We start from the raw sequence: 24,316 nt of genomic DNA on the forward strand, positions 1-24,316 counted from the left end.
AAGCTCACAGGATGGTCTCTGTTTTATTCCATGTTTGAGTCCTGCATACAGTCGGAACACACAGCTGTTGACATCCCCTGTCTGGTTGTTAAGCCCTTAAGGGTTTTTCTGTAATAGCTCTCTGGAGAACTTGGGACTGCATACCGTCTAGGTGTAAGTGCCTCAAACAACCATAGATCACGCAGCCTTGTTTAAGCAGTGGATATTCTAGTATGAAAATGGATTTTAAAAAGCCTCTATGCACTATGCTACGTACTGTATGGAGGACGTTGAACGATGGCTTTTTAAAAAGCTTGTTTGCACATTTTCTGTTTGACCACAGATACACTCATATACATGATATGACCAGGATGGCTTATCAAGGTGCTCAGAAACAGCATTTGAACCCTTTATATTCTCTGTGCGCGTTTAGCCTTCCTGATGGCAGAGCTGCTGCTTTGTCCTCGACGGCAGCCAAATTCCTCATTAACTCTCGTTAGTTTTGCTTTCCCTAATACCCCTGGCTTTGCATACCTGGATACTGCCGTGACAGACAGGCAATAGGAGAGCAAGCAAAGTCTTCCTTTAGCAGCCACAAATACAGGGTCGAAATAACCAATACAATTAAAATATCCGGCACCCAACTATTTGTGTCAGTCTATTACCAGCCAGAATGTGAAATGAGTCTTTTTTTTCCCCCTAAGATGAGACTGAGATGCTACATGTGGGCAACATCTGTGGAGTTATAAAATGGGGGCCGCACTTGTTTGATTAAAATAATTCTCCATGAATAATTGCTATTATGAGTTACTAAATCATGATATAAACGACTCAAACTCTTTATGTCTTCTGTCGTGTATTGTAATTAGCGCTGATCATAAACTTAATTGACTGTGGGCTTTAGCGCTAGGTAAGGGTTAGTGGGTTTCTGATGCACGGCCAGTAATTTTGAAACTCTCATTCTGCAAAGAACTTCAGCGCTCAATGCCGTCCTCTCAGTCAAAGCGCAAGCTGACGGTGGTGACAGGGAGCGGGATCGATGTGTTGGAACGGAGAAGTACGGAGAGTTCTCAGGCAACCCAAAATGCGCTCACGGTGTTGCTGCCGCGTAGTGGCGGTGTTACAGCATCGACACAACATTCCAGTGACGTCGCGAGGACATTTTGAGTCAGCCGGGACAGCTCTGAGGACCAGGCGTCCATGTTCTTCAGACAGAGCGCGCGTCCTAATCCCCATCAGAAGCCCGCTTCTCCTGAGGAGCGTCCTCGCCCTCCCCCGCGGCCACGCCCCCTCGGAGAGACCTCTCCCAAGTGTGTACGAAGGAAGAGGCTCTGAAAGCCGATTGCGTTTTAATAAAGTTTATTATGGGGTGGGAGCTAATCCCCGCGGTAATCTCCCACAGCCCAAAGGAAAGCTGGATTACTCACTTGCCATAATCCCAATGAAATTGTTAGGATTTAGCTGGAGCATCAGACCAGATGGCAACAGGCTTGTTCTTCAACCCTACATCTGCCCCCCCCACCCTTCCCCACACCACTACCCCCTTACCTTATTACCTTTCCAAAATTACCCCCTATCTGTCCCAACACCACTACCCCTTACCTTATATTTCCAAATAACCCACCTATCTGCCCAACACCACTACCCCCTTACCTTAGGGGTCTGATTTTGGACAGGTACTATCAGACTCCTATAACAGTACTGCTCACTACCTTCCCAAACCAAGCAGTATGCATTTCCACAGATAATTATAAATAAATTGAACGAAACATTAGGACATTACCACACTTTCCCATTAATATGGGATACACACTGAATTAACATTTTTTTCTGAAATATCACCATATCACTATTTCCTCAGATGGGCTGAAGTTACAGATATTATGAAACTGACCCTATACTTCCAGTAACTGGATAAGCAGGCACAGCTATGCAGCTCTAGTTACTATGACTACTAAAAAAGCTCCTGAACCCAAACCTAAACCACTTCACAAATGTAAACCGCCGTGAATACACTTAAAGAAATTCACCAACAAGGCATCTTATTAGCAAAAATAATTTTATTAGGTTTTCAATAGCAAAGCAAAATCTCTTCATAGTTCTGAGCGGGGCGAGGGTATGCACTGGTGATGACAGCCCTCTGTGAGTCTGTGTTTTTGTGCACAGCACTCGGTAACCCTTGTTCATCATCGTGCAAAGCCACTGAAGGACATCAGCAGTCCCCTTGCTTCTGGGAAGTCACGATCAATCAGTCAGCCAACATGAATATTCATGAGAGAGACCAGGAACAGATGATCAGTCACACTTCAGTGTGGGAGTTCACCGAGACGTATGTCTGCAGGGTATGATGTGGCTCAAAAAACCTGGCTTCGAAGGTTCAATCCGTTTTAGTACACTATTGGCCTTCGATCAACAACCGGGTTTTAATGATTATAATGTGAAATTCCAGCAGAGTAAATCAAGAGTGGCATTAAAAGCCTTTAACCACGCTGCAGGCTGGATCCAATGAGGGGCCCATGTTGACATTGTTATGGGCCTACAGTAGATGCAAAATGTGACATCACCTGCCCCCCTTCAATCAAACGGCATACTCCACTCGCACACTTGAAAGGAGCTCGCAGTGAGACGTACAGGTTTGGGTGACAAAGTTACCTGTGTTAGTGTGCATACTGTATGCTTGCGAGTAAAAGGGTCAACTGCTGTTTGAGAATGTTTTTCACGTTAAATGAGTATGTTACTTTTTACTGATCCAGTTAAAAATTGAACACGTGTTGTAATGATATAAAATTTTTAAAAGCCTAATAATTACAATAAATATGAATCACAATTATGAGCACTAGCGATCCTTTCCAGTTACGATCATAAATAAAATCATTTCATCTTTTGAAAACAGCAGCAAAACCAGACACTCGCGTGTATTCGTAAGTGGCCACAAACGTGATTCTGAGCGCAGCTTCAGCTGGGGTTAGCAGCGCAACATCAGCGTAAACCAGGACCACACCGACACGCTCGAGCACGGAGGCTCCGTGGTGTTTACAGGTATCTGGGCCGATTCTGTGCTATTCTGTGGGGTTCGATGGTGGGAGAACAGGGAGGATTAGGCTTCAGATCAGGGCAGACAGGGGGAATGGGGGGGGGGGGGGAACCAGGGCTTAGGGCTGCGCCACTTTGGCCCTGCGCAGTCGCAGCCGCAGCCTGAAGTACAGGTACATGGCCAGCAGACACATGCAGGAGCTGAAGTAGAGCAGCAGGCACAGGCTGAGGTCCAGGCCGGAGAAGCCCACGCTCAGCAGGGAGGTCCAGCGCTTGCGTCCCGGGCCCCCGTCCCCGCGCTCCTCCTCCAGCCCCGCGTACCTCCCGGGGAGCCCGCGCTCCTGCGGCCTCTCCGGCTCCACGGGCTGCGGCTCCGCCTCCTCCTTCCTCTGCAGGCTCCGCCTCCGAACGCGGCCGGCCAGCGCGGCGGCCCGCAGCGCCTTGGCCTTGTAGTGCTGGTTGACGAAGGAGTCCAGGTCCACGATGTCCTCGCGCGGCTGCCGGGGCTTCAGGCCCACGATGCTGGGCTTCTGGGCCCGCCGCCTTGCCGCCGCCGCCTCCGCCGGCTCGGAGCCGGGCGTCGGCCAGCCCCACGGCGGGAGCTCCGAGGCCCAGGGCTCGTCCGCCGGCCGCAGCCCCGCCATCTCCCCCGGCGCCGGAGCCGCGCCCTGCTCTTCGGCCTCCTCCTCCTCCTCCTCCTCTCCCTCCCGCCCCTCCTCCGCTCGCCCACCGCCGCCGCCGCCCTCCCCCTTCCCGTCGGCCCCCCGCTGGGCCTCCTGCTCCCGGCGCGCGGCCAGCTTCTCCCGCTGCTCCCTCAGCAGCTGGGCCTCGCCCTCCAGGTAGTCCTGCAGGAGGCGCTCGGAGGAGAAGTACTCCTTGAGGAATCGGAGAACCTCCTCCTGGTTCCAGGAGTGCTCGCCGTTTCTCTTCACCGTGTGGCAGCGGGGACACAGGTCCGGGGGAGGCCACTGGACCTTGGGGAAGCTGGGGTCTTCGCTCAGAGCACCTGTTAAACAGAACAAACACACAAACGTCTTCCTAGGGGGGCGTGACTCAACTGATCACAACAGACAAAATGCTTATACAGCAAAACACTCGACTTGCACGTCTTTGGAACTGAACACCTGCTTGGGTATGAAGTGCTTTTGTCTGCAACTCTGCTAACTTGCATATCGTGATTCAGTCCAGACCTGTCTTAGCACAGCCGTGTTCACTGAACAGTGCTGACCTCCTGGGTGGTCACACCCATTCAAAGCCTTTTACTATTAACACATTTCTAAAAAAAACTGGACACGTACATAATTAATACACAATTGTAAACCTTTGCTTAGGGTGTGTCATGGTTTATATGACTTTTGGATCAGTTTCAGTGTGCTTTATGAATGAGTATGTGTGTACATTTATTTGTGCATGCGTACATATGTGTGTGTGTGTGTGTGTGTGTGTGTGAATGTATGTGTATATGGGTGCATTTGTGTGTGTATGTAGTGTGTGTGTGTGTGTGGTTGTTTGTGTGTGTGTATGTACGCGTGTGTGTCTCCGTGTGACAGGATCTCACAATGATCAATGGTTTGGTGGGATGGCCCTGTGGGAGCAGTGGAGGGATAATAGATGTGTTTGAGGGGGGGACAGAGAGCCCTCCCCACCTCCAGGACCCCCCAGCCCCTCATCTCCACACCCCTTTGAAGACACCGCCATCTCCAAATTGGATCTGAAAGCGGACACCTCCGGGGGAGCTCTTCCTTTTAATGAATTACAATTTTTGCTTTACATGTTTTCTTCGGGCCTCAAACGGGGGGCATCTGCTAATAAATTGCTTGTCGTCGCTGACGCGGGGGGGGAGTCAAAGCGGCAGCAGTTCTGTCACTTTACAGCACTGTCAATTTACATCCCCCCCGTCTTTCCCCCAGATTAATCTCCGTCATATGCATGTGTGTATGTACTCTGCATACAGCACTTTACATAAGAGATATATCAACTTTAGTGTGTCCTGCTGGAATTGGGGCCCTTTAAACGTTTCGCCGTGACAGCTCTCATATCCGCGGCTCGCCGTGACGACACACACACACACACACACACACACACACACACACTCTTCTGATCCTTCCCTCAATTTTCATTACCTTTGTTTTTATTTCAGGGGTGACTTCAGCCTTACAGACAGTATTACCAGAAAGCCAATTTCGCCAAGGGCTGTTGATATAATTCATGTAATATTCTCAGAAATATAAATATGTATATATCCATCCTATTCATGGCGTTGTGTGCGGGGGAGCTCAAGGTGAGGGCGAGCGTGAGCACCCCAGAGCAACAGGCAGAATGGCGGCAGGCGGCAGTGTAAATAAACAAAGGAAAGCGCTCGTTCTCTCCTCAGCCACCCCAGCTGAGTGCGGCCTCCTCCCCGCATCGCGGAAGTGGGGGGGGGGGGGGGCACGCGTCTCTGCCGGGCCCCGCTGGCGGGAACGCGGAGCGCGGCGCTCATGCTAACTGCGCGGTTAGCGGCTAGCTGCTAGCTGCCGCGGCGCAGGCCCCTTTGTGCCAGTTAAATTAATTGTCTCGCCGCTTGACAAACAGGCCCGTTTTCACGCTCGGCTGCCCCTGAAAGGGGGACCTGCTAAAGAGGCACACGCTGAGCAGGAGGACGGTCCCCCGGGGGAGCAGACAGGGGGAACGGGAGGTGGCAGGGGTGAGGAACTGGGCAAAGGGGGGGGGGCGGGGGGGACGGGACTCATTGACGAAGCTCTGAACCTCCCCGCTCCCCCCCTTCCCAAACCTCCCACTCATTCCTCATTCCTTCCTCCACCAACCGCGATGCAGCCCAAAGCCCTCCCCCTCAGCCCTTATCGGGCTGTGCATCAGCACCGCGAGCGCCAGGGGCTGCAGGTTACAATAGGGCCGCGCGTGGGGCTGCAGCCTCGCGGCGTGTGCCACCTGCTGCCACAGGCATCCTGGGAATTGCGCCGGGTCCCCCCCCCCCCCCCCGTGCTGCTAGCCTGCGCTCCTGAAGGCAGGGCCACTGGGGGACAGGCCCTAATGGGGAGGAGGTGTCAGGGGAAAAGGGAGGAGCAGAGGGAGGCACTCGTGTCCTTGAGTCCCCCTGTTATTCACGGCTCCCGCTCTTCTGATGATTGAGGAGGGGGCCGTCTCCCCTTCTCCCCTCTGACCACAGAAGTTAGGAAAAATAATTAAGTGATTCAGAGTAAGGTAATGAAGAGTGGCCCCTCCATAATAAACAAGCATGATGAAAACCTGAAAACAAAACTATTTTTTTTACACGACAACCTCAACCCCAGCTGCCCCAGTCTCTCACCCGACACCTCCCTGCTCAAAGAGTTTTCAGTGCTCTTACAGAGCTTTAATTGAAAAGCTGAAGTGCGGTAACTGCATCATTAAGAGGGCACTCTGCAGGTAGCCCCGCTCACTAGGGCAGCCACACCAGCCCTCATTACTGTAGCAGCAGCAGGGTTTCTCTCTCTCTCTCTCTCTCTCTCTGAGGCATGCAGCCGGGCAGGCCGTAGCCTAGCGCGCGTGTCCAATCTGCAGACGCCCCGGCGAGGAGCTCCTCGTCTCAGGAAGGAGGGCTAATCCCGGAGCGCAGGAGGAGGAAGAGACGGGACAAGGAGCCGGGGGGGACAGCTGGCGTCTGCCCAGAGGATCGCCGAATTAGAGGGATTTAGCAGCAAGCGGAGACGGGACACTTTAGAGAAAAATCCAGCAAAAACTTCAGACTTTTTGTACAGACTCTAAGACGCTAAGGAATGAGCAGGAAAGATGTGCTAGAAGCCTGATTTCAGCAGATAGTTACACACAATATCAAAGAGGGAGCTCCCCTCCTGCAGTGAAATGCATTGGACTTCCTTCCCTTCTGTAACAGCTAGGGTGATGTATTAGAAATAGAAACATTTTTATTGTGATCTAGAAGAATTACTGGAAGCTGGCTTCAGGCGGTAAACATGCAATAAAACAGTTAAGCGCATTTCTGACTTTGTTACAGTCCATGTCAGTCCCTCAGAGTAAAGACACCCTCATTGTGAGGAGGAGAAAGGCAGCGCTCAAAAACTGACATCTTCTTCCCAAAAACATCTTCTTCCCAGCGCCCATGATTCCTGGGTTTAACGGCCACAATGCTGCTAATCGCCCTACAGCCCGGCGACTTTGCGGCTAGAGCGCGTCGCCGTCGAGGCAAGGAACCCTTTCAGCACCTGCAGATTAAGGGATTCTCCGAGTCACGTGACGCTCGTACGGGAAGCAATGAATCAACGTTCCCAAAAGGTGGCCCGAAGGCAGGGAGGACTTCCCTCGCACCCGGAGCCCAAACACCGAACACACAGAGGCGCGTTTCTTTCCTTTCGCTCTTTAAGAGCCGCCAAAAAACGGACTTACTTTCAAACTTTAACAAAACAGAAAGAAAATGTTAGATGAAGGGATTGCTATTGCTAATACTCATCACACTACACCCACTGTACACCTATCTAGTTTTATTTTAAAGACATTTAACTGAACACCCATAAACCATCTGCTCTTAAAGTGCAATAAATGCAGGCCCGCCAACTTATAGCTTTTGCTCTATGGAAATGCACTGGAGGGACCAGGGGCTTATTTAGCAGGTAATGCCACAGCAAGGACAAATACAGCACCTCAGAGAATCACCTGTTCACTGGGTACAGGCAGAGCGGGCAGACAGGCACTTCCGCGGACGGCTTGCGCTCGCCGGAGAGAGGCGGCCACTCACCTGCCAGCCTGTTGTTGACGCGGTTGTGGCGGTACCAGAGCCAGAGGGCGGCGGTGGCCGGCGAGCGGACCTGGTTCATGTTCTCCCGCGCCATGGTCTCGAAGTGCGAGGCGCAATACCGGCAGCCGAAGAAGCTGTGCACGTAGCCCCGCAGGGCCTGGAGGACCTCCAGCGGCGCTGCGGAGAGGAGGGGGACCTGCGTCATCACGGGTGCCCGTTTCACTGCCTGACAACAAACCTGCATCGCGGGGGGGGCAGCTGACCAGAGACACTGTCCAGCATGAGGACACTTGAATCTCACAGTCTACACCTGAGATGTTACAGTTCAACGGGCAACCAAGCATCGGTACTACAAATGACAAATGCAACATAGAGGGGATGGCATAGGGGGAAAAAACCACCCTCACTTAATTTATTGAACATGGAGAATATGAGCTGTGACGTGTGGATAAAGGCTCATTTTGAAAAAGCTCACTGTGAGAGCTGAATGGGCTGACAGAAGCAAGGCGGAGGATACAGCCAGGCGGGTTTGTTTTGCCCACGGCTTTGTTTAAAGCCGTATCTCTCCCCTCAGATGATCTGTGCGGGCGAAAATAATCCAGGGGTCCGCAGAGGACAGATGGACACCTCTGCCTGTCCATCTGCAGGTCATGCGAAGCCCCCCCCCCGCCCCTCCTCACCCCCCCCCCCCCCCCCCCCCCCCCACCGTAAGCCCTGGGATTAGCCCCGCTAGCAGAGGAGCGATGGTCAGCTGCCCCTTTTATTAACCACTCAGATTCCACTAATCTAAACTAATCTCTTTTTACCCACCCGCAATTAAGGTCTTTTTCAGCTACAAAACCGCACGAGAAAGGAACAAAAACCCACGGCACTTCCTCAACACCGGCAGTCCGGTGATGGACCTGGACATGAATGCAGAATATGTCTGTGAAGCATTCCAGCCTAATTTGCAGGTAAACCCCCTTAAAACTGCCACCCACACTGAGTGCATTAGAGAGGGGGAATGTTACACACCGATGCTGTAGAACGAAGAAACAGAGAACCAGCAAGTCTCAGCACTGTGTCAGGTTTTCATGTTATGTCACTCTGTATAAGAGCAACTGCTAAATGCCTGTAATGTAATGTAGGTTTTCCCCTTTTCCCTTTGTATAGCTGGTATTTTGTATGTTAAAGGCAGTTTGGGTGAATTCACCCAATTCAAACCAATCATAATAGTGCAAATGACTGGATGAATTACCAGACTGTGAAAGTAATCAGGAAGGTGATTTCAGTAGGGGCAGCACAGCTGTCCTACCTGCCCCTGGGGTCTTCATGGCCTGCACAGTCAGCACATGGAAGAGGGTCCACACGGAGCAGGGGTACCCTCTGAAATGTGCCTGGGTCCCCTGGCATCCCACCCACTTCACCCCCTCAGGCAGGACCGCATCGGGTATCTGCAGCCACACACACAGGCCCTCAGGTCTGTCCTCACACCCCGTTCAGTTACTTTCTCAAATTCAGTTTAACAGAGGAGCTTTATATCAAATCTTAATACAGAGGCAGCGGATTCAAAATGTCTTTTATTCTCATTCCATAAAAAAATGGCAACATATTTTGATCCCTTTTTTGTTTATGGTGGGAAAAGCCTAATCCAGCCACACATTTAGAAAGAAAGACAATTATCATATTCAACAAAATGGGGAACCAGGAGTTATTTCTGAGCCAAGGGAGTATGGCCGAAAGGTTGCTGTGGACAAACGATAACCAATGAAACGCTGAGGTTAAGAGCGTGTGGTTTGGCCGAAGGTACGAAGGCTCTGATGGAGCGCGCTTTGATCGACTGCAGGCCACGCCCCCACAGCCACAGCGGGCCGCTGCAGGAGGCTGGGGGGCTGCTCGGCCCGTGATTGACAGCATTACAAAGCAGTCGATTGAAAAGAGCTGCTGTGTGCACACCGAACACCGCTCTCTGCGACTCCACTCCATTTCCTTGGGGGAGTGGGTTCATACTTCCTCATTGACTCATTGATTCATTGATCTCGCGGCTAAAAGCTAATGATGCCACTAAGTGACCGTTTCAATTTGAGAGCCTGCGGTCTCTGAAGCATTTCTGCCAATGACAACATCAAGTGCGTTCCAAAGGAAGGTACCAAAATAAAGGATGCCAGACAGGAGGATTCCAGTACATGAGGCCGCATGGCACATCCTGGCACTACAACAGGGCACCTTCTGCAGCCAATGAGACTGTATCACACACCCTGGCACTGCAACACAGCATCTTCTGCAGCCAATGAGACTGCATCATACACCCTACCACTGCAACACAGCACCCTCTGCAGCCAATGAGACTGCATCATACACCCTACCACTGCAACAGGGCACCTGCTGCAGCCAATGAGACTGTATCACACACCCTGGCACTGCAACACAGCATCTTCTGCAGCCAATGAAACTGCATCATACACCCTAGCAGTGCAACACAGCACCCTCTGCAGCCAATGAGACATCGCCCTGAGCTGCAGTTACAAAGGCCGGTGGAGCCTACCCAACAAAACTAATTGGTCAAACTGAAATAGCACATTTAGACAGTTGCATACTGCCTAAAATTAAGCAAGGATGTTTTTTCACAGCATAAAGTCAGATGTACACAGAACACAAGCCCCAGAATTCCATATTGTTCATTCACCCATAGCACAGCGCAACAGTCACAGTACCTGGAAATGTAAGGAGACCCAAATCAAAAGAGGAGACATTGTACCTGAGCAGCCCAGAACGGAGCGGGGAGAAGAGGCCTCACCTGTCCGGTGTTATCCAGCATGTCCTGCAGGGAGCTGTAGAGCAGCTCGGAGTCCCCACGCTCCTTCAGCCAGGCGTCCACGGACTGCAGCAGGTTCTGCACCATCGGCCGCCCAGGGAAGTACTGACCCAACGACACGGCACACACGGCGGCTGCATTAGCCTGACTGCCACAGCCAGTATTCCCCACACCAAACACCCACCGAGCTAGAGAGCTGATTTTATCTACCCAGCTACTGTCTGACTTACTGATTATTTTAACTGCAATAAATAAAACACCTGATCAGAAGAAGAAGTTGACAAAAAGCCAAAGAAGTTGATTTTTCAATATAAGTAAAAAAATGTATATTGTAATAAAGCATCTCACAGACTGCAAATGTTACTTCAGTGTATCGCTGCTCAAAAGTAAAAAGCTTATTAAAGTATTAAAATTATCAGAGTGATAAATCTGCATTTGAGTGATCAATTAATTGAAAACTCCTATTTTAGAGGGATATCGTGGATCACAGTCTTTAGGGTATTCGACACAAGTCACCTATGCAGCAGGGGGTTTCACGTACTGAAACTATTTTGCAGAAAGTAAAGTAGCAGCATTCGCATGGCTGCAGTACCGCTGCATGGCAATAGTTAAATGGTTTAAAAGCTCTGCTACAGTGTATGTCCCTTGGCTTAAAAACACTCCCAGACTGCACTCACGCCAGTCAGAAATTCCACACACTCAGCCCAATGACAAATCGGTGTGAATGAACAAAAAAATGTTTCTTTTTCTGTCAGTTACAAAAGAAATGTTGCAAATTGTGAAAAGGGTTGACAGATCAGGGGACAAACTCTGGCCAGAGTAAATCTCTCTGTCTGAGGACTGACAGGAGGTGGTGACAGAAAGGTCTCAGGTACGGGGAAGAACAGCATTACCCGCCAAAACGACCGGTCGGATTTATAAGCCACTTCCGATCCTTAGAGGGCTTCTGTACCAGCTATCATATCAAACCCCCATTAAAATGACTAGCAAAGCAAGCTGCATTTAATCTTGTCATTCCTGACTGCTAAGTTAATGACGGGGAGACGGCCCGGTAAACAGGGCGCTGCCACGGCAACCCCATATCTCTGCTGAAAGCTGAACTCAAAACACGGAGGTAAAGAGCTGCAGTCACGAAGCTCGACTCAGCTCCCCCCCCCCCCCCCCGCCACTCTGCCTTTTGTGCAAAGTAATTGCTCGTGCATTTCTGAAATCTTTCAACACGTACAAAACACACGCAGGCACGCACACGTTGACGTCTGCCCAACACGATATCACGTACAGGTTTAAGCACGACTGTGGACGGACACCGCTAATGCTATATTGCGATTGGCTTCTTTGGAATGGGTTAATAAATAAAATTTTATCCTGTGAAAAACTTATGGGTGGGAAATATAAGTCCAAGCGAACAGACTCAGGCGTGAACAGATATTAAAGAAACTCCGAATGCAGATTTCAGGGGGACCTGGAAGCATCCCAGAGGTCACCCCTGCGCTCCGAACCGCACGGCAGCCGGGGGGTGGGCGGAGGAGGGGGGGTGAGGCGGTGCCTCCCAGAGGTGCACCTTTTTTGATTTGTGCTGCTGAGTGGTTTCAATTTGCACCCGCCATCTGTTGGGCGCCGCGGCTGCGGGCTCGGCCCGTTCTATTCATCACCCGCGAACGGGACCGCCATTAAACACAGCTCACTCAAAAAGGTTCCCGGAGGTTTACTTAACCCCTCCGCGCACGCCGCTTTGATTTGTTCCCTTTCATCCGCAGAAGCCGCCGCTACAAGAAGAAAAGGGATATTTTGGGTATTCCTAGACAGAGAAGGGGGGGAAATGGAGCGTAACCGGTAGGGCGGGTGGGGGGCACGCAATAAGGTCCCCGCGCCGCTACCAAGGGGGCAATTGGCTTAGCCCCCGCGGTGGCTGTGAGGTTTGGCCGCTAACCAGAGGGAAAAATCTCATTAGCAAACATTTGAATGGAAGACTTCTCAACCTTAACAAAGTGGGAATCCCAATTCCCTAACCCCTGCCCCCCTCTAATCCAGCCCACTGTCCTGGGACATGCTCTTACACTTCACACTCTGGCTTTGAGAAGAGGCACTAGGGGTGTATCCAAACCCCAAAATCCTATTCATAAATATGCGGCACACAGGTATTTTTTCTTCCCAAAGCTGACCAATTATATTCAGAAAATTTTGGGAGATTAGCAGAAAAGGTGAGGATGAAATGGCCAAATGAAACAACAGTAATTTGTTGCATGCATTTATATATGTTTTAGTGCATTTCTACAAATACAGACCGATACATGGCCCCCAGTCAACAGTTTGTCGGCCTCCACCCCACCCACCCCACCCCATTTCCAAACACACAGATAATGTTCCTTGCCGACCCCAAACAGGCAACTCAAAATGAATATAAGAATATGGATAGCATGCATGTATAATATTAGGAGGGAAACTAGATGAACCGGTAGATTTCAAAATGCTGATTTACAGGGTGAGTTTGTCCATCAGTGTGCAACAATTTTGCTTTGCACAGAGCCATGATAGTCACAGTAAATCAGCCCTTTGCACACGCACTCTGGCTGAGCTGATTGTTTACTCTGTGCTGTTTTAATGGGTGCTCTAAACGTCCTCCTCTGTGACATTAAAACGGCAGGTAGGCCACTCCCCGCTGCCGCGCCCGCGCCGCGTTGCCAAGTGCATAATGGCCGTGCTGTTGACCCGCCCGCCTGGCACCCCTGCCCGCCTGCACCCCCCCCCCCCCCCCCGCCCCGCCCCTCCCCTCCCCTCCCCTCAGCCTCTCGCTGGACCATGACAATCCACTTCACCCCGGCAATATGTCATCTCAAATCCGATTAGCATCAGCACTTGAGGAACCGCAGCCGCCTCCTCGGAGGGCCGCTCGGAGGGGAGCGCATCTGTCGGGGCCGGCCCAGGGAAGCCCTTTTTAATCCAGCCCCGCTGCCCCTCGGGGAGCGATATACATGCCACTGAGCAAAAAGGCTGGCTAACAGCTCCGCTGCTCCGCACCGGCAACAGCCTGCTCCCCCCGCCCCCTCCCCCTCGCCCTCGCCCCCACCCCCACGCCCCCCCCCCACCCCACCCCCCCCAGTCCTCCGGCTCCTCGCCCCGACACGCGCCTCCCTTCGCCAGCGGCTCTCCTGTCACCGCAGGACAGAGGTCAGACCGCCACCGGGCCCACATGTTCTCCACCGTGCCCAATGTGAGAAGTGGGGCAGAGTTAGGCTGGATTTGGGATTAAGCTCCCTTATATTGTTTATTCTCTATCCTTCCCTCTCTCTCTCTCTCTCTCGCTCTCTCTTACAAGCTTTTTTTTTCTGTCAAGAAAGCTGGACAGCGGAGTAAATCCTAAAACCTCTTGGTAATAATGCTCTCATGCGTCCAAGATCTGCCTTTTTAATCCCGAAATACATGTCGGAATTCATAAATCCGGCCTCCCGGTTTACAGCCCGGTAAACCCGCCGATATTACAGAACAGAAAAGAATATTGAAGAAAAAAAATAAATAAATAAAATAAACACACAGAAATGCATTTTGGGCATTTTGCAGGACTCCGCTGCTGTAAAAACAGCAGGGCCTAAAAGCCCGGGCTCAGTGCCGCTCACACAATGCGAAACAGTGACAGACGTGACAGAGACTAATGCGCCGGGGAGCCACAATGGAGGCAGCATCTGTACTTAATGTGTCCCCATCAACCTCATCCAATTACGAGCTCCGTGTTGGGGGCCATAAGCTCTTTTTCAAAAATAAATTATTTATAAACCGCACAGATCTTGATAATGTCCCTCCCCCACCCCCACCCCCCCCAAAAAAAACATGAAATCAAAGGGAACTCAAAGCGCACGGCAAAGAAGTGAGCTGCTGAGCGACTGAGCACGTGTGTGGTCTGATCCCAGAAAACAGGTCACTCCGCTCTCCGCTTCATTTGCATGCATTAAGCAGCGGCCCCCTCTCCTGCGTCTGAACGCCCCCCCCCCCCCCCCGCCGGGCTAAACACGCCCTCTTTGTTCAGACGGCACGTGTGCTTAATTGATATCTCCAGCATACGTCGATAAATAAAGGCTGCTTACTCGCGTCCCCAAAGCCCTGCCGTGGGACACAAGGCCTGTCTGTGTGGGGAGGGGGGTGGACCGCAGGGACTTACGGATATTGACAACACAAACTAGAGTTAATGGGGGGGCTGGACAACGACGACCCCCCCCCCGCTCCCCCTTCCACCCCCCACCCTTTGAAACATCCCCAGGGAGTCAGATATAATCACACAGATTGGGAGTGGAGGGGGCTTCCTGATGTAAAGCCAGCCAGGGCAGATGTGGGGAGGAAGACATTGTGTGTTGGGCCTAATCAAACGCAGGCTAGTGTAATGAGCTGTGCAGGCCTGAGAGTGGAACTGGGCATGGCGTTGGGTGGGGGGGCAGTGGGTGGGGGGGTTGGGGACTCTTAATTGGGGGGCGTCTCAGGGGAAACGGGGGTGGTGGTAGGGAAGGGGAGGGCACGCATTGCACTTTACATCAGGGGAGTAAATAAAAGTTTCAACAGCACCCAAGAGGGTCTTTTGCATCCTGCGGCTGACCAGTCAATAGCCGTCAATATTCTGCTTAGCACTGAAAGTGTTATATGGCCCCAGCGCCGAGGAAGTAGCAGAGCTCAACACTGCCACTTCGTTCAAACGCTTGTAATGCGAGTCTGCTGTACGCGTAACAAAGTGCCTGTCCTGTGTGCTTCCAGAAATTTCTCCATTATGTGTTCCTTGTGTATTTTTCTATGTATTCTTTACCCATTTCAGTAAAACTGTCAGTGGTTATACTCCAGCATAATAGCACACAAGCTGTTAAATAATGTGAAAGATACAGGAAAGAGAGAAAAGTGGCCAGTATCTTTGTTGTGAAATTACAAGTGTTTTTTTCTATCAGAAGGGGATACTTAATTGTTCATTTAAATATCACTCTACTGGAGTTTGTATTACGTGAATTTGTATTAGGAGGAAACCTGATATACAGTGATAAATATATCCCTTATGCATATATGCATAAATCCTTTAACACCATCTCACTATACAGTAAAATATTTTACAATAATAAACAACTATTCAATACATCATGTGATTCACCATCATTACACTTAAATCTGAGCACTGCTCCAAAGCGCTGGTGTGCTTTTCCTACAACAGACACACTGGAGAGTCAAGTTTATGTTCCTGTCTCCCCCTGGTGGCCGAATTCAGTAATCCTAACACATGTGACAACACGCTCTCGAAGGCGTATGAGTGAGACAGGCTCCACACTGACCTTAGCCAGCACGGAGACGTAGCGTTTGAGAGCGGTCAGGTCCTCTCCGCTGATCACGGGGTGAGCAGCCAGTTCCACACGCAGGGAGTAGTGCAAGGCTGACTCCAGGTCCGACATGTACACACGGGTCCTGATGACATCGGTCAACAAATGCAAATAAATCCCACAGAGCACAGCAAAATCACGCAGTGCGTTTAGCAAGCACCATGCTGAGAAGGATGGAAACTGAGCTTGTGTTAGATCTGAAGCTTCTGATTCGACCTGACTGTAGTATACTATTTACTTTATACTACCACCTGCATTAAATGGAAAAATGTAAAAATTCCTCAGTGGAATTCTTCCTATAATTAAACGCATGTGTGTGCGTATGCGTATGCGCGTGTATGCACATGCGTATATGAGATTGCGCGTGTGAGAAAACAAGAAACTTGGTTTCAAAACGAATGCCGGCCCAATGGCTCACCTGTTGAATGGCCTCCACTCTTGCTGCGTGGTATTTTCGTGGAGGTCAGAGACCACCGTCAGCGATTTTCCGGCCCGTATTACCCCAGGAAGCCTCTGGAGGGCGTAGGAGTAGAAGGTGCGAGCTTCAATGTCCCTGAGAGGGAGACAGACGGGACAGACATTGATGTTGAGTGAGGAATGCCGCAGAGGGATGTGGAAAAGTCTGCAAGACCAATGAATCCGACACAAGATTCTGAGGGAGAAAAAAATAAGTGTGTATAATGAAGACATTGTCCGCGTTTAATTTTTTCACCTGAAAAAAAAAAAAAAAACAGCAACAATTTGGTTCTAAATTCCATTTCATATTCTAAAAAGACGATGAGATCATTTCCATAGTAGGTAAATGCAAACAAGCTGTGAAACAAACCGGAACAAAACGAGGCTTTGTGAATGAGCCATGGGCAATGACTGACGACTGACGCATTGAGATCCGCCCGGGAGACAGAGCATGTCATTCATAATAAAATGCAGGTTTTCCAGGAAGGGCCGATACCCCAGAGCCATAATGCAAATGCAATCACCCCGCAGTCTTACAGTGAATGAATGATTTCAAACCCAAGCACAGCTCATTTCCTGCACAGAAGCACCAGTATCCGCACGCTAGTGTTTTAAACAGGGAGGGTGCCAGAGAGTGTGTGTGTGTGTGTGGCAGCCCCGCTCCACCTCTAGCACTGTGTGAGAGGACAGGGAGGGCCCCACACCTCCCCGCACATCTGAGCACGCTCGGCTTCCGATCTCCACCGATGAACAGGTGGCGCAGGAGGGCGGCGATCGCTAACCACTCCGCAGGCCCTGCCGACGGGAACAAAATGGCAGCCGTCGCTTCCCGAACCCCGTCACCGTCCCGGGTCGTTTCCGGAGCGGCGAGCCGAACCGTGCCACAGCGGGGCCGACGCCGGCCCACTCACCACGACCCGGGACGCAATTACGCTCGTTTTGGGGGGGGGGGGGGGGGGCTATTCATCCTGGAGGTCCCCAGAGCATGGACGCGCGCGTGATGGGCCTCGCTCACCTGGGAGGCCCCGCCAGTGACGGATGGGCGACCCGCCGGATCAATCACCCATTCAGCGCCGACGCGCGGCCATCTGTCGCCCCCGGCGACTCGGGGACCGCTTGGCAGGTGAGCCGCAGGAACGCGGCGCTATTGTTCCCGCGCAACAGATTAAAAAGCCCTCCCTCTCCTCTCCTCTCCTCCCCTCTCTCTCCTCCCCTCCCCAGCGCACCGGAGCAGAGGGGGGAAGATAAATAAATCGGCCATAAATCATTCCCTTTGCATTTGTCAGGGAAAATACTCCTTTTGCATGCCAAGTTATTAAAAAAGAACAAAACAAAGTAAAAAAAGGGATTTATTCACAGGATAAGGAATCATGGCAAATGCACTTTGAAAATGAATAATTACTCAGATCATAATTCCACGGGCCTAATAAAAGGCCAGATGTTTTTCAAGGAATAAAGAATAAAATTGAAGGAAAACTGTTCACAACCCAATGGTTACATTCTTTTTTTTTTTTTTTTTTTTTATAATCAAAGCTCATTAAAAATTATAATTTTATAAAAATGCTCCTCAACGAGTTCCCTCTTGTTTGTTATGTCTATAGCTTGTGATATGAACAGAACACTGACTTTGGACCGCCGAAAGATATACAGGGAACAGGTGAAGACATGATTTTAGAACCGCTGTCGGCAGTGCATTGTGAGGTCACAGTTTTTCAGCCACTCACACGCCGAGCCTGGTGAAGTTCCCGCCGGGACGGTACAGGTAGCACGAGGGGAACTCCGTCACACCCAGTTTGGAAACCAGACCATCTTCTGTGCTCAGTACCCTCCTCACTGTGATGTTCTCGTATTGGAGCAAGTCGAGCGTCACCTGAAATGAGACAGAGTGCATGAGGACAGGCCCTCTGGTTCATAACCAGTCTTGCAGGATCGTCACCATTTGCATGATATGTGCATAAACAAACTGTGCAACCTACTGTATATGTGCAACAGGTGTAAAACCACTCTGGATTTACTGAGGTGAATATGAGCCATGGGTCCACAGTAAGACTGAGACAGACTGTTACTGAAATGTGCGGGCGTTCCCTCACCTCCCTCCCCACGTATGAACCGGCTTCCTCAAACACCAGGGCCAGGTACCCCCCGCTGTTCGTTTCAAAGAAGTTGTCGATCTCCGCTTTGCTACGAAGAGGGAGACAAGGAGGTCAGGCGGCGCACTGAACCCTAACCCTAACCCTAACCCTAACACAACCTCGAGTCCAGTTTGAGCCAGGACTGGCAGAGGGCGACGTGTAAGTGGCTACAGGGTCGCCCAAGAAGGGAGGGTTCTAGTCAGCTAGGTATTCCCCACCCCATAATGCAATAATGACTACTCTGGTTGGCCTAGTCGCTGTGGTCTAATGTGGAGTCCACCAATGGCAGCACAGCTCAGCTGACTGATATTAATATTAAATGGCTACAAACCAGGGCAGGTAGCTCTTGCCATTGTTATGTCAACAATCAGCACGTGTGCATTTTGGTAGTACCCCCTCAGACAGACAGTTTTTTTATTAGCCAGCCCTAAGTCAGTCAGCCTGATAAGTGCATATTCGCCCAAGTCCTAGACTGGTTTAACGTAATTTAATTGGAATAAAATCCAACAGGACGCCCCAAAAAAGAAATCTGAATTTCAGACCACGGAGAAAACACAGAAAACACAGCACCATTAGATTTCTATATTTTAACACTTTTCTCAGGAGGTTCATTCAGAAAAAAAACCCTTAACGGACTCAGTGAGACCAGAGGCTCTAGGCCATGTACTGATCAGCTGCACACGTGCAGTCCATCTCCCTCTCTCTTACTGCACTGAACAAACAGGAGGAATCAACTTCCAGACAGAGATTCTTCCAAACGGAAAGGCCAGACGGAGCATGCAGAATGAATACTCTCACCACTATTTCTGCAAAGGCTTGTTTTTACAGTCTCAACAGCTAGATTTTACACTTCTTCCTTTTTGGCTATTCTTCAATAGCGGTAGAATGTCTACGCTGGAACCGGCACAGCAGGCCTGACTGTTTGATCTAGGCTGAAGATGAGGGGGGAAGGCCTGGACTTTGGCTCACCCTGAACATTCCCAAGTACAAATAATTTACCACAGACCCTGAAGTTAATCCCGAAACATCCAGTTAATTACCGCTCACAGATATCTCAGAGAACACATCTGTAATATAATGGAATGTACCCAGCATCTCTTGGGCAAGAGAGACGGGGTAAATAACTTGGGACAGAGAGATGGGGTACATAACTTGGGACAGAGAGATGGGGTACATAGCTTGGGACAGAGAGATGGGGTACATAACTTGGGACAGAGAGATGGGGTAAATAACTTGGGACAGAGAGATGGGGTACATAACTTGGGACAGAGAGATGGGGTAAATAACTTGGGAAAGAGAGATGGGGTAAATAACTTGGGACAGAGAGATGGGGTAAATAACTTGGGACAGAGAGATGGGGTAAATAACTTGGGAAAGAGAGATGGGGTAAATAACTTGGGACAGAGAGATGGGGTACATAACTTGGGACAGAGAGATGGGGTACATAACTTGGGAAAGAGAGATGGGGTAAATAACTTGGGAAAGAGAGACGGGGTAAATAACTTGGGAAAGAGAGACGGGGTACATAACTTGGGACAGAGAGATGGGGTACATAACTTGGGAAAGAGAAATGGGGTACGTAACTTGGGAAAGAGAGATGGGGTACACAACTTGGGAAAGAGAAATGGGGTAAATAACTTGGGAAAGAGAGATGGGGTAAATAACTTGGGAAAGAGAGACGGGGTAAATAACTTGGGACAGAGAGATGGGGTACATAACTTGGGACAGAGAGATGGGGTAAATAACTTGGGACAGAGAGATGGGGTACATAACTTGGGACAGAGAGATGGGGTAAATAACTTGGGCAAGAGAGACGGGGTAAATAACTTGGGACAGAGAGGTGGGGTAAATGGTGGTAACGAGAGCCAGGTAGCGCTCGGTGTGAAGGACGTTGGGGGACACTGAGCACGGGCAGGCTCACCTGGCAGGCTCCAGAGGGGGGCAGGCAGGAGGCCAGGTCTCTTCGTGCGTCTCCATTGTGTCAATCACCAGGTGCCGCAACCCCCTCACATCATACGGGGGCGCTGTCAATATTTTAAAAGGAGCTGAAGCACGTGGAGAGGCAGCTTCATCATCACCGATTCCCTGAAATCTCATGATGAGGGCACTGATGATGATGATATTATTCATCATGACAAATGAACTTCGCTGAGCAACACCGCAAATTATATATGCTAATTATGCATGTGACCACAAAATCTCCCAGAGGCTATGACTTCATAAATACAAATTTAAGTGCTCAAAGTTATGATGTTAGTGACCAGACTCTCAAACAATGGAAATAGCAAATAGCCAACAGAGAAACACAGCATAAACATACAGGCCACACTGAAGTGTGAAAATAAAAATAAAATCAACATTTTTCTCATTTGTATGTTAAATGTGGTCGCTTATGAAGTGAAGTGAAGCAAGAAGAGTAAAAGTGAACATCTGCGCAGCCCAGCGAAGCAGCAGCAGCGCCTTCTGAACCTGCTGTGTGCACACGCTGCATGAAGGCCGACTTTCGCTTCTGCAACTTATAGTTTCATCTGCAGTTGCGAAACACGTCCATTCGCTCGATAGCATGACAGCGCCGGAAGGGCTTTTCGCCTGCTTCTCACTTCCTCTGACACTCAGCTGAGAAGCACAGCGATCAGGCCCCAACTGAAACACAGACGAGGCCGCCTACATCTTCAAGGAGGGAAAGCACAGAAGAAGAAACCGGAGATGGAAAAGCAGTACCTTTGAGTCGCTGTCCTTGGGACTCACTTCTTGAGTAAGCGTGGAAAAACTGCCGGAGAGAAAGACAGTGTCATATTCTCGGCTGCAGGCACCAGCAGAGCCGGCCCAGAGAAGCTGACCACATGCACGTCTCACTTCCTCCTTTAAATCAACAGCAGCTGTTGTGCCCCTACACAGGCTAGCAAAATGACAGTTTAGACTGGGCGCTTACTAGCTGACAGTGAAACTTAAATAACTGATAATAAAAAATGGCAGTTGGGGAGCAGAGTAGATAATATATACATAAAAAGAAACTTAAGATGGAAGATAACATTAATTGAACCACCAGTTGCTTCAGATTGTTTTTTTTTTTTTTACCAGAAGAGCACAGTATGCAAAAGCTTTGGAACAATGCAGCAAACATATCCTAAATAAAATGAACAATAGCAGTAGAGACAATGCTCTTTGTTCTAAGCATTCGCTAGTCGCGGATTTGCAATATTGTAGCCTTTTACTTATCATTCATGCTGCATAGCTGTGAAAGAACAAATGGTGAGATGGATGCAGCAAGTCATTTCCTGGCTGGGCATACATACATAGACACACCCTGACACACGCACACACACACACACACAATTTCAAAACAGAAAGAAAATGATATACACAAGATTAATCTCACCTTGCAGTACATTTTTCTATCAAAATTTAAAAAACGAAAACTCTTGAAGTCTGTGGTATTTTGTAACAACTGCATACCACCAAAATGCAGATGTTGTATACTTTGACTCGTAAAAAATTCATACTGAATTATTTGAAATACTTACTTATAAATAGCACTGCTGTTCTAGCCTGAACTTAAATCAAAACACATAAATAAAAATACTTGACAGAACTCCAATTAACCATCTAACCCTTACTAACAAAGCTTTTTTTATTTTATTTTTTTAAAAAGGCACTCTAAAAAAGGAACACTCTAATCAGCCTATTTCATGCTGGCCTTTTTATACATTATGATGTCCCCAAGTAAGTTAAAGTGACAAAGTATTTCCTAGTGACTGTGCGACACGTGCCAACATTACTTTGGACCCATACAAATATTGCGCAAACAGCCTTCAGCATAGTATAGACTAAAATTTGGGTTCACTGTCATTTAAGTACCTTAAGAGTGGGATACCCCGTGATGCCAAATCTGAAGCAGGTCATTCTGTTCACCTCATCTGCACAATCTATGGCTGCTAGGTCCACAGCAGGCTTCCACTCTGAGGGGGAGAGAAAATGGAGAATGACGTACAAACCAAATCATGACCGAGGAAACAAACTAGAGCTTCATTCAGATCAGTCCATCACCTTAATGTAAGACAAATACTGATGCTAAGCTGCATGACAAATGGACACAATTCAGTCAGGTTCAATGTGTGTCATCTTGCCCTTGAAATGACAAGACGGCTCTTGCTCCTAAATTAGTCTCAATAAGAACTAGTATACCAAAGCAGGCTTATAAGTTGACATGATGTTGAGCACTTTGCACCCTGAGTATCATATTGTATGTGGGACTGACAGCACCAGCAACAATGTACTCAATACCCAATATGACATTAATCAGATTTGCATTTTGTTGTTAATCTTTCTTTGTGTTTGTATTTTAAAAACGAATCTCCTTTGCATGCACAGTAAAATAAGCTCAGTGATGGGAGTAAAAACCATTGCAGGGAGCACAGGCAAATAAAGCCAGAAGGCCCAAACTCTGCATGGCCTTGTATTCCAATATCCAAGTTCGTAAAATTCCCAGGTCATACCGCTTAGTGTTCTCCATCAAGAAACCATACCAAAGTTTACCTGTGAGAATTTCGGAAAAACGACTTTCCAACGGGCAGAAGCTGGCCATTGTACTCAAGAGTCCAAAGATAGAGGCAGCATGTGGAATTTTAAATCACATCACGTGCTCCAATAAGCAATTATATTCTCCAAATATGTAGGAATTGCCAGGTATGTTCACATATATGGGGGGATAAACTACATGGACGCATAACATCCACAGGAAATACTAACGCGCGAGTTTCAATGCATCTGTGAATCCGACTGAACAATTGATCATTTTCCAACTTTGAATACACACCACAGAGCAGTGTTGTAATAGTACAAATGGTACTGTTTTTGCGCGTTCTCACTCCCCTGGCTCTTGCCCGTGCAGTAAGCTTTTCACATACTCAAGTGTTGTTCTCGATTTTCTTTTTTTTAAATTTCCTTCGTCAGGGAACTTTTGAAGAGAATCCAAATGTAGTAAAATGCAGCTGGTGAGTCATAGTGAAATATAACAACCAGAACACACGTAAGCAATACAAATGAAAACAATGAAAAACCATTGCAATACATAATGATATAGACGCCGATTGCATTATAATTGTCCTTCTAGTAATTATTACCACAGTTGTTGCAGCTGTGTGCACACTCATCCCTAGCCTTGCATAGCAAAACTGAAATGTCTCGCGTGCTTTTGATATTTAAATTACTAAAAGGGGGAAGAGATCACAAACCTTTGACATCCCTTGCCAGACTTTTCCATACGGGAGAGAACGCAATACAATGTCCACACCAAGATGCGTAAAACTCAACCACCAGAGCCGAAGAGGAGTTAAATAACACGGAGTCCACAGTATCCGGGTTTAAGATGACAATTTGATCGGTAGGTGTGTAGAGTCCGGCTTCGGCAGAAGGAGGAAAAAGAAAAACGTAAGGCATAAAGACGCATATTGACCAGGCACTCAAAATTCTTCTTATTTTCCGTGAACATCGAGACGTGGCACAGCAGCGGTGCTGCGCCATCTTCTTGTTTCCCTGCTACAACGGACTCGACTGTGTGCAAGCGAGCTTTTTATCAGAAAGTGATACAAACTTTTACTCTCCCGTTTGCTCGCTTGCGCTCCCCCTCCATATCAAATTCAGCTCCGCACGAGGGAGGAGCCCAACCTACTTATTTGGAGATAGCATTGGCAATACTGTTTTCGCCGTGCAGCTGGTAAAAGCTATTGTTTCTCGAACTTTTTGTTGCGTCATGGAAGTTCATGCAGAAAAGCTGTGGTGTGACAACAGGCCTGTCGTGCTGTGCGTCATTTTTCATTTGCGTTTCGTCTATTTGTACGGAATGCTG

The 24,316-nt window shown here is 49.1% G+C and overlaps 1 protein-coding gene across 1 annotated transcript; it reads right to left on the reverse strand.

Annotated features, from left to right (window-relative positions):
* Window positions 1-2,021: 2,021 nt before the first annotated feature.
* On the reverse strand, window positions 2,022-24,272 carry qsox1 (quiescin Q6 sulfhydryl oxidase 1). The gene is made up of 12 exons (XM_035414728.1): window positions 23,703-24,272; window positions 22,327-22,427; window positions 21,190-21,238; window positions 20,390-20,492; window positions 18,427-18,517; window positions 18,061-18,206; window positions 16,299-16,433; window positions 15,836-15,965; window positions 10,521-10,643; window positions 9,039-9,177; window positions 7,745-7,921; window positions 2,022-4,018 (listed from the first exon to the last, which is right to left on the reverse strand). Exons 1-12 carry the CDS (start codon window positions 23,989-23,991, stop codon window positions 3,132-3,134), a joined length of 2,370 nt encoding a protein of 789 aa, XP_035270619.1. The 5' UTR covers window positions 23,992-24,272; the 3' UTR covers window positions 2,022-3,131.
* Between the last annotated feature and the right edge of the window lie 44 nt (window positions 24,273-24,316).

This window comes from Anguilla anguilla, chromosome 4 (genome assembly GCF_013347855.1).
Source record: "Anguilla anguilla isolate fAngAng1 chromosome 4, fAngAng1.pri, whole genome shotgun sequence".
Classification (NCBI taxonomy): Eukaryota; Metazoa; Chordata; class Actinopteri; order Anguilliformes; family Anguillidae; genus Anguilla; species Anguilla anguilla.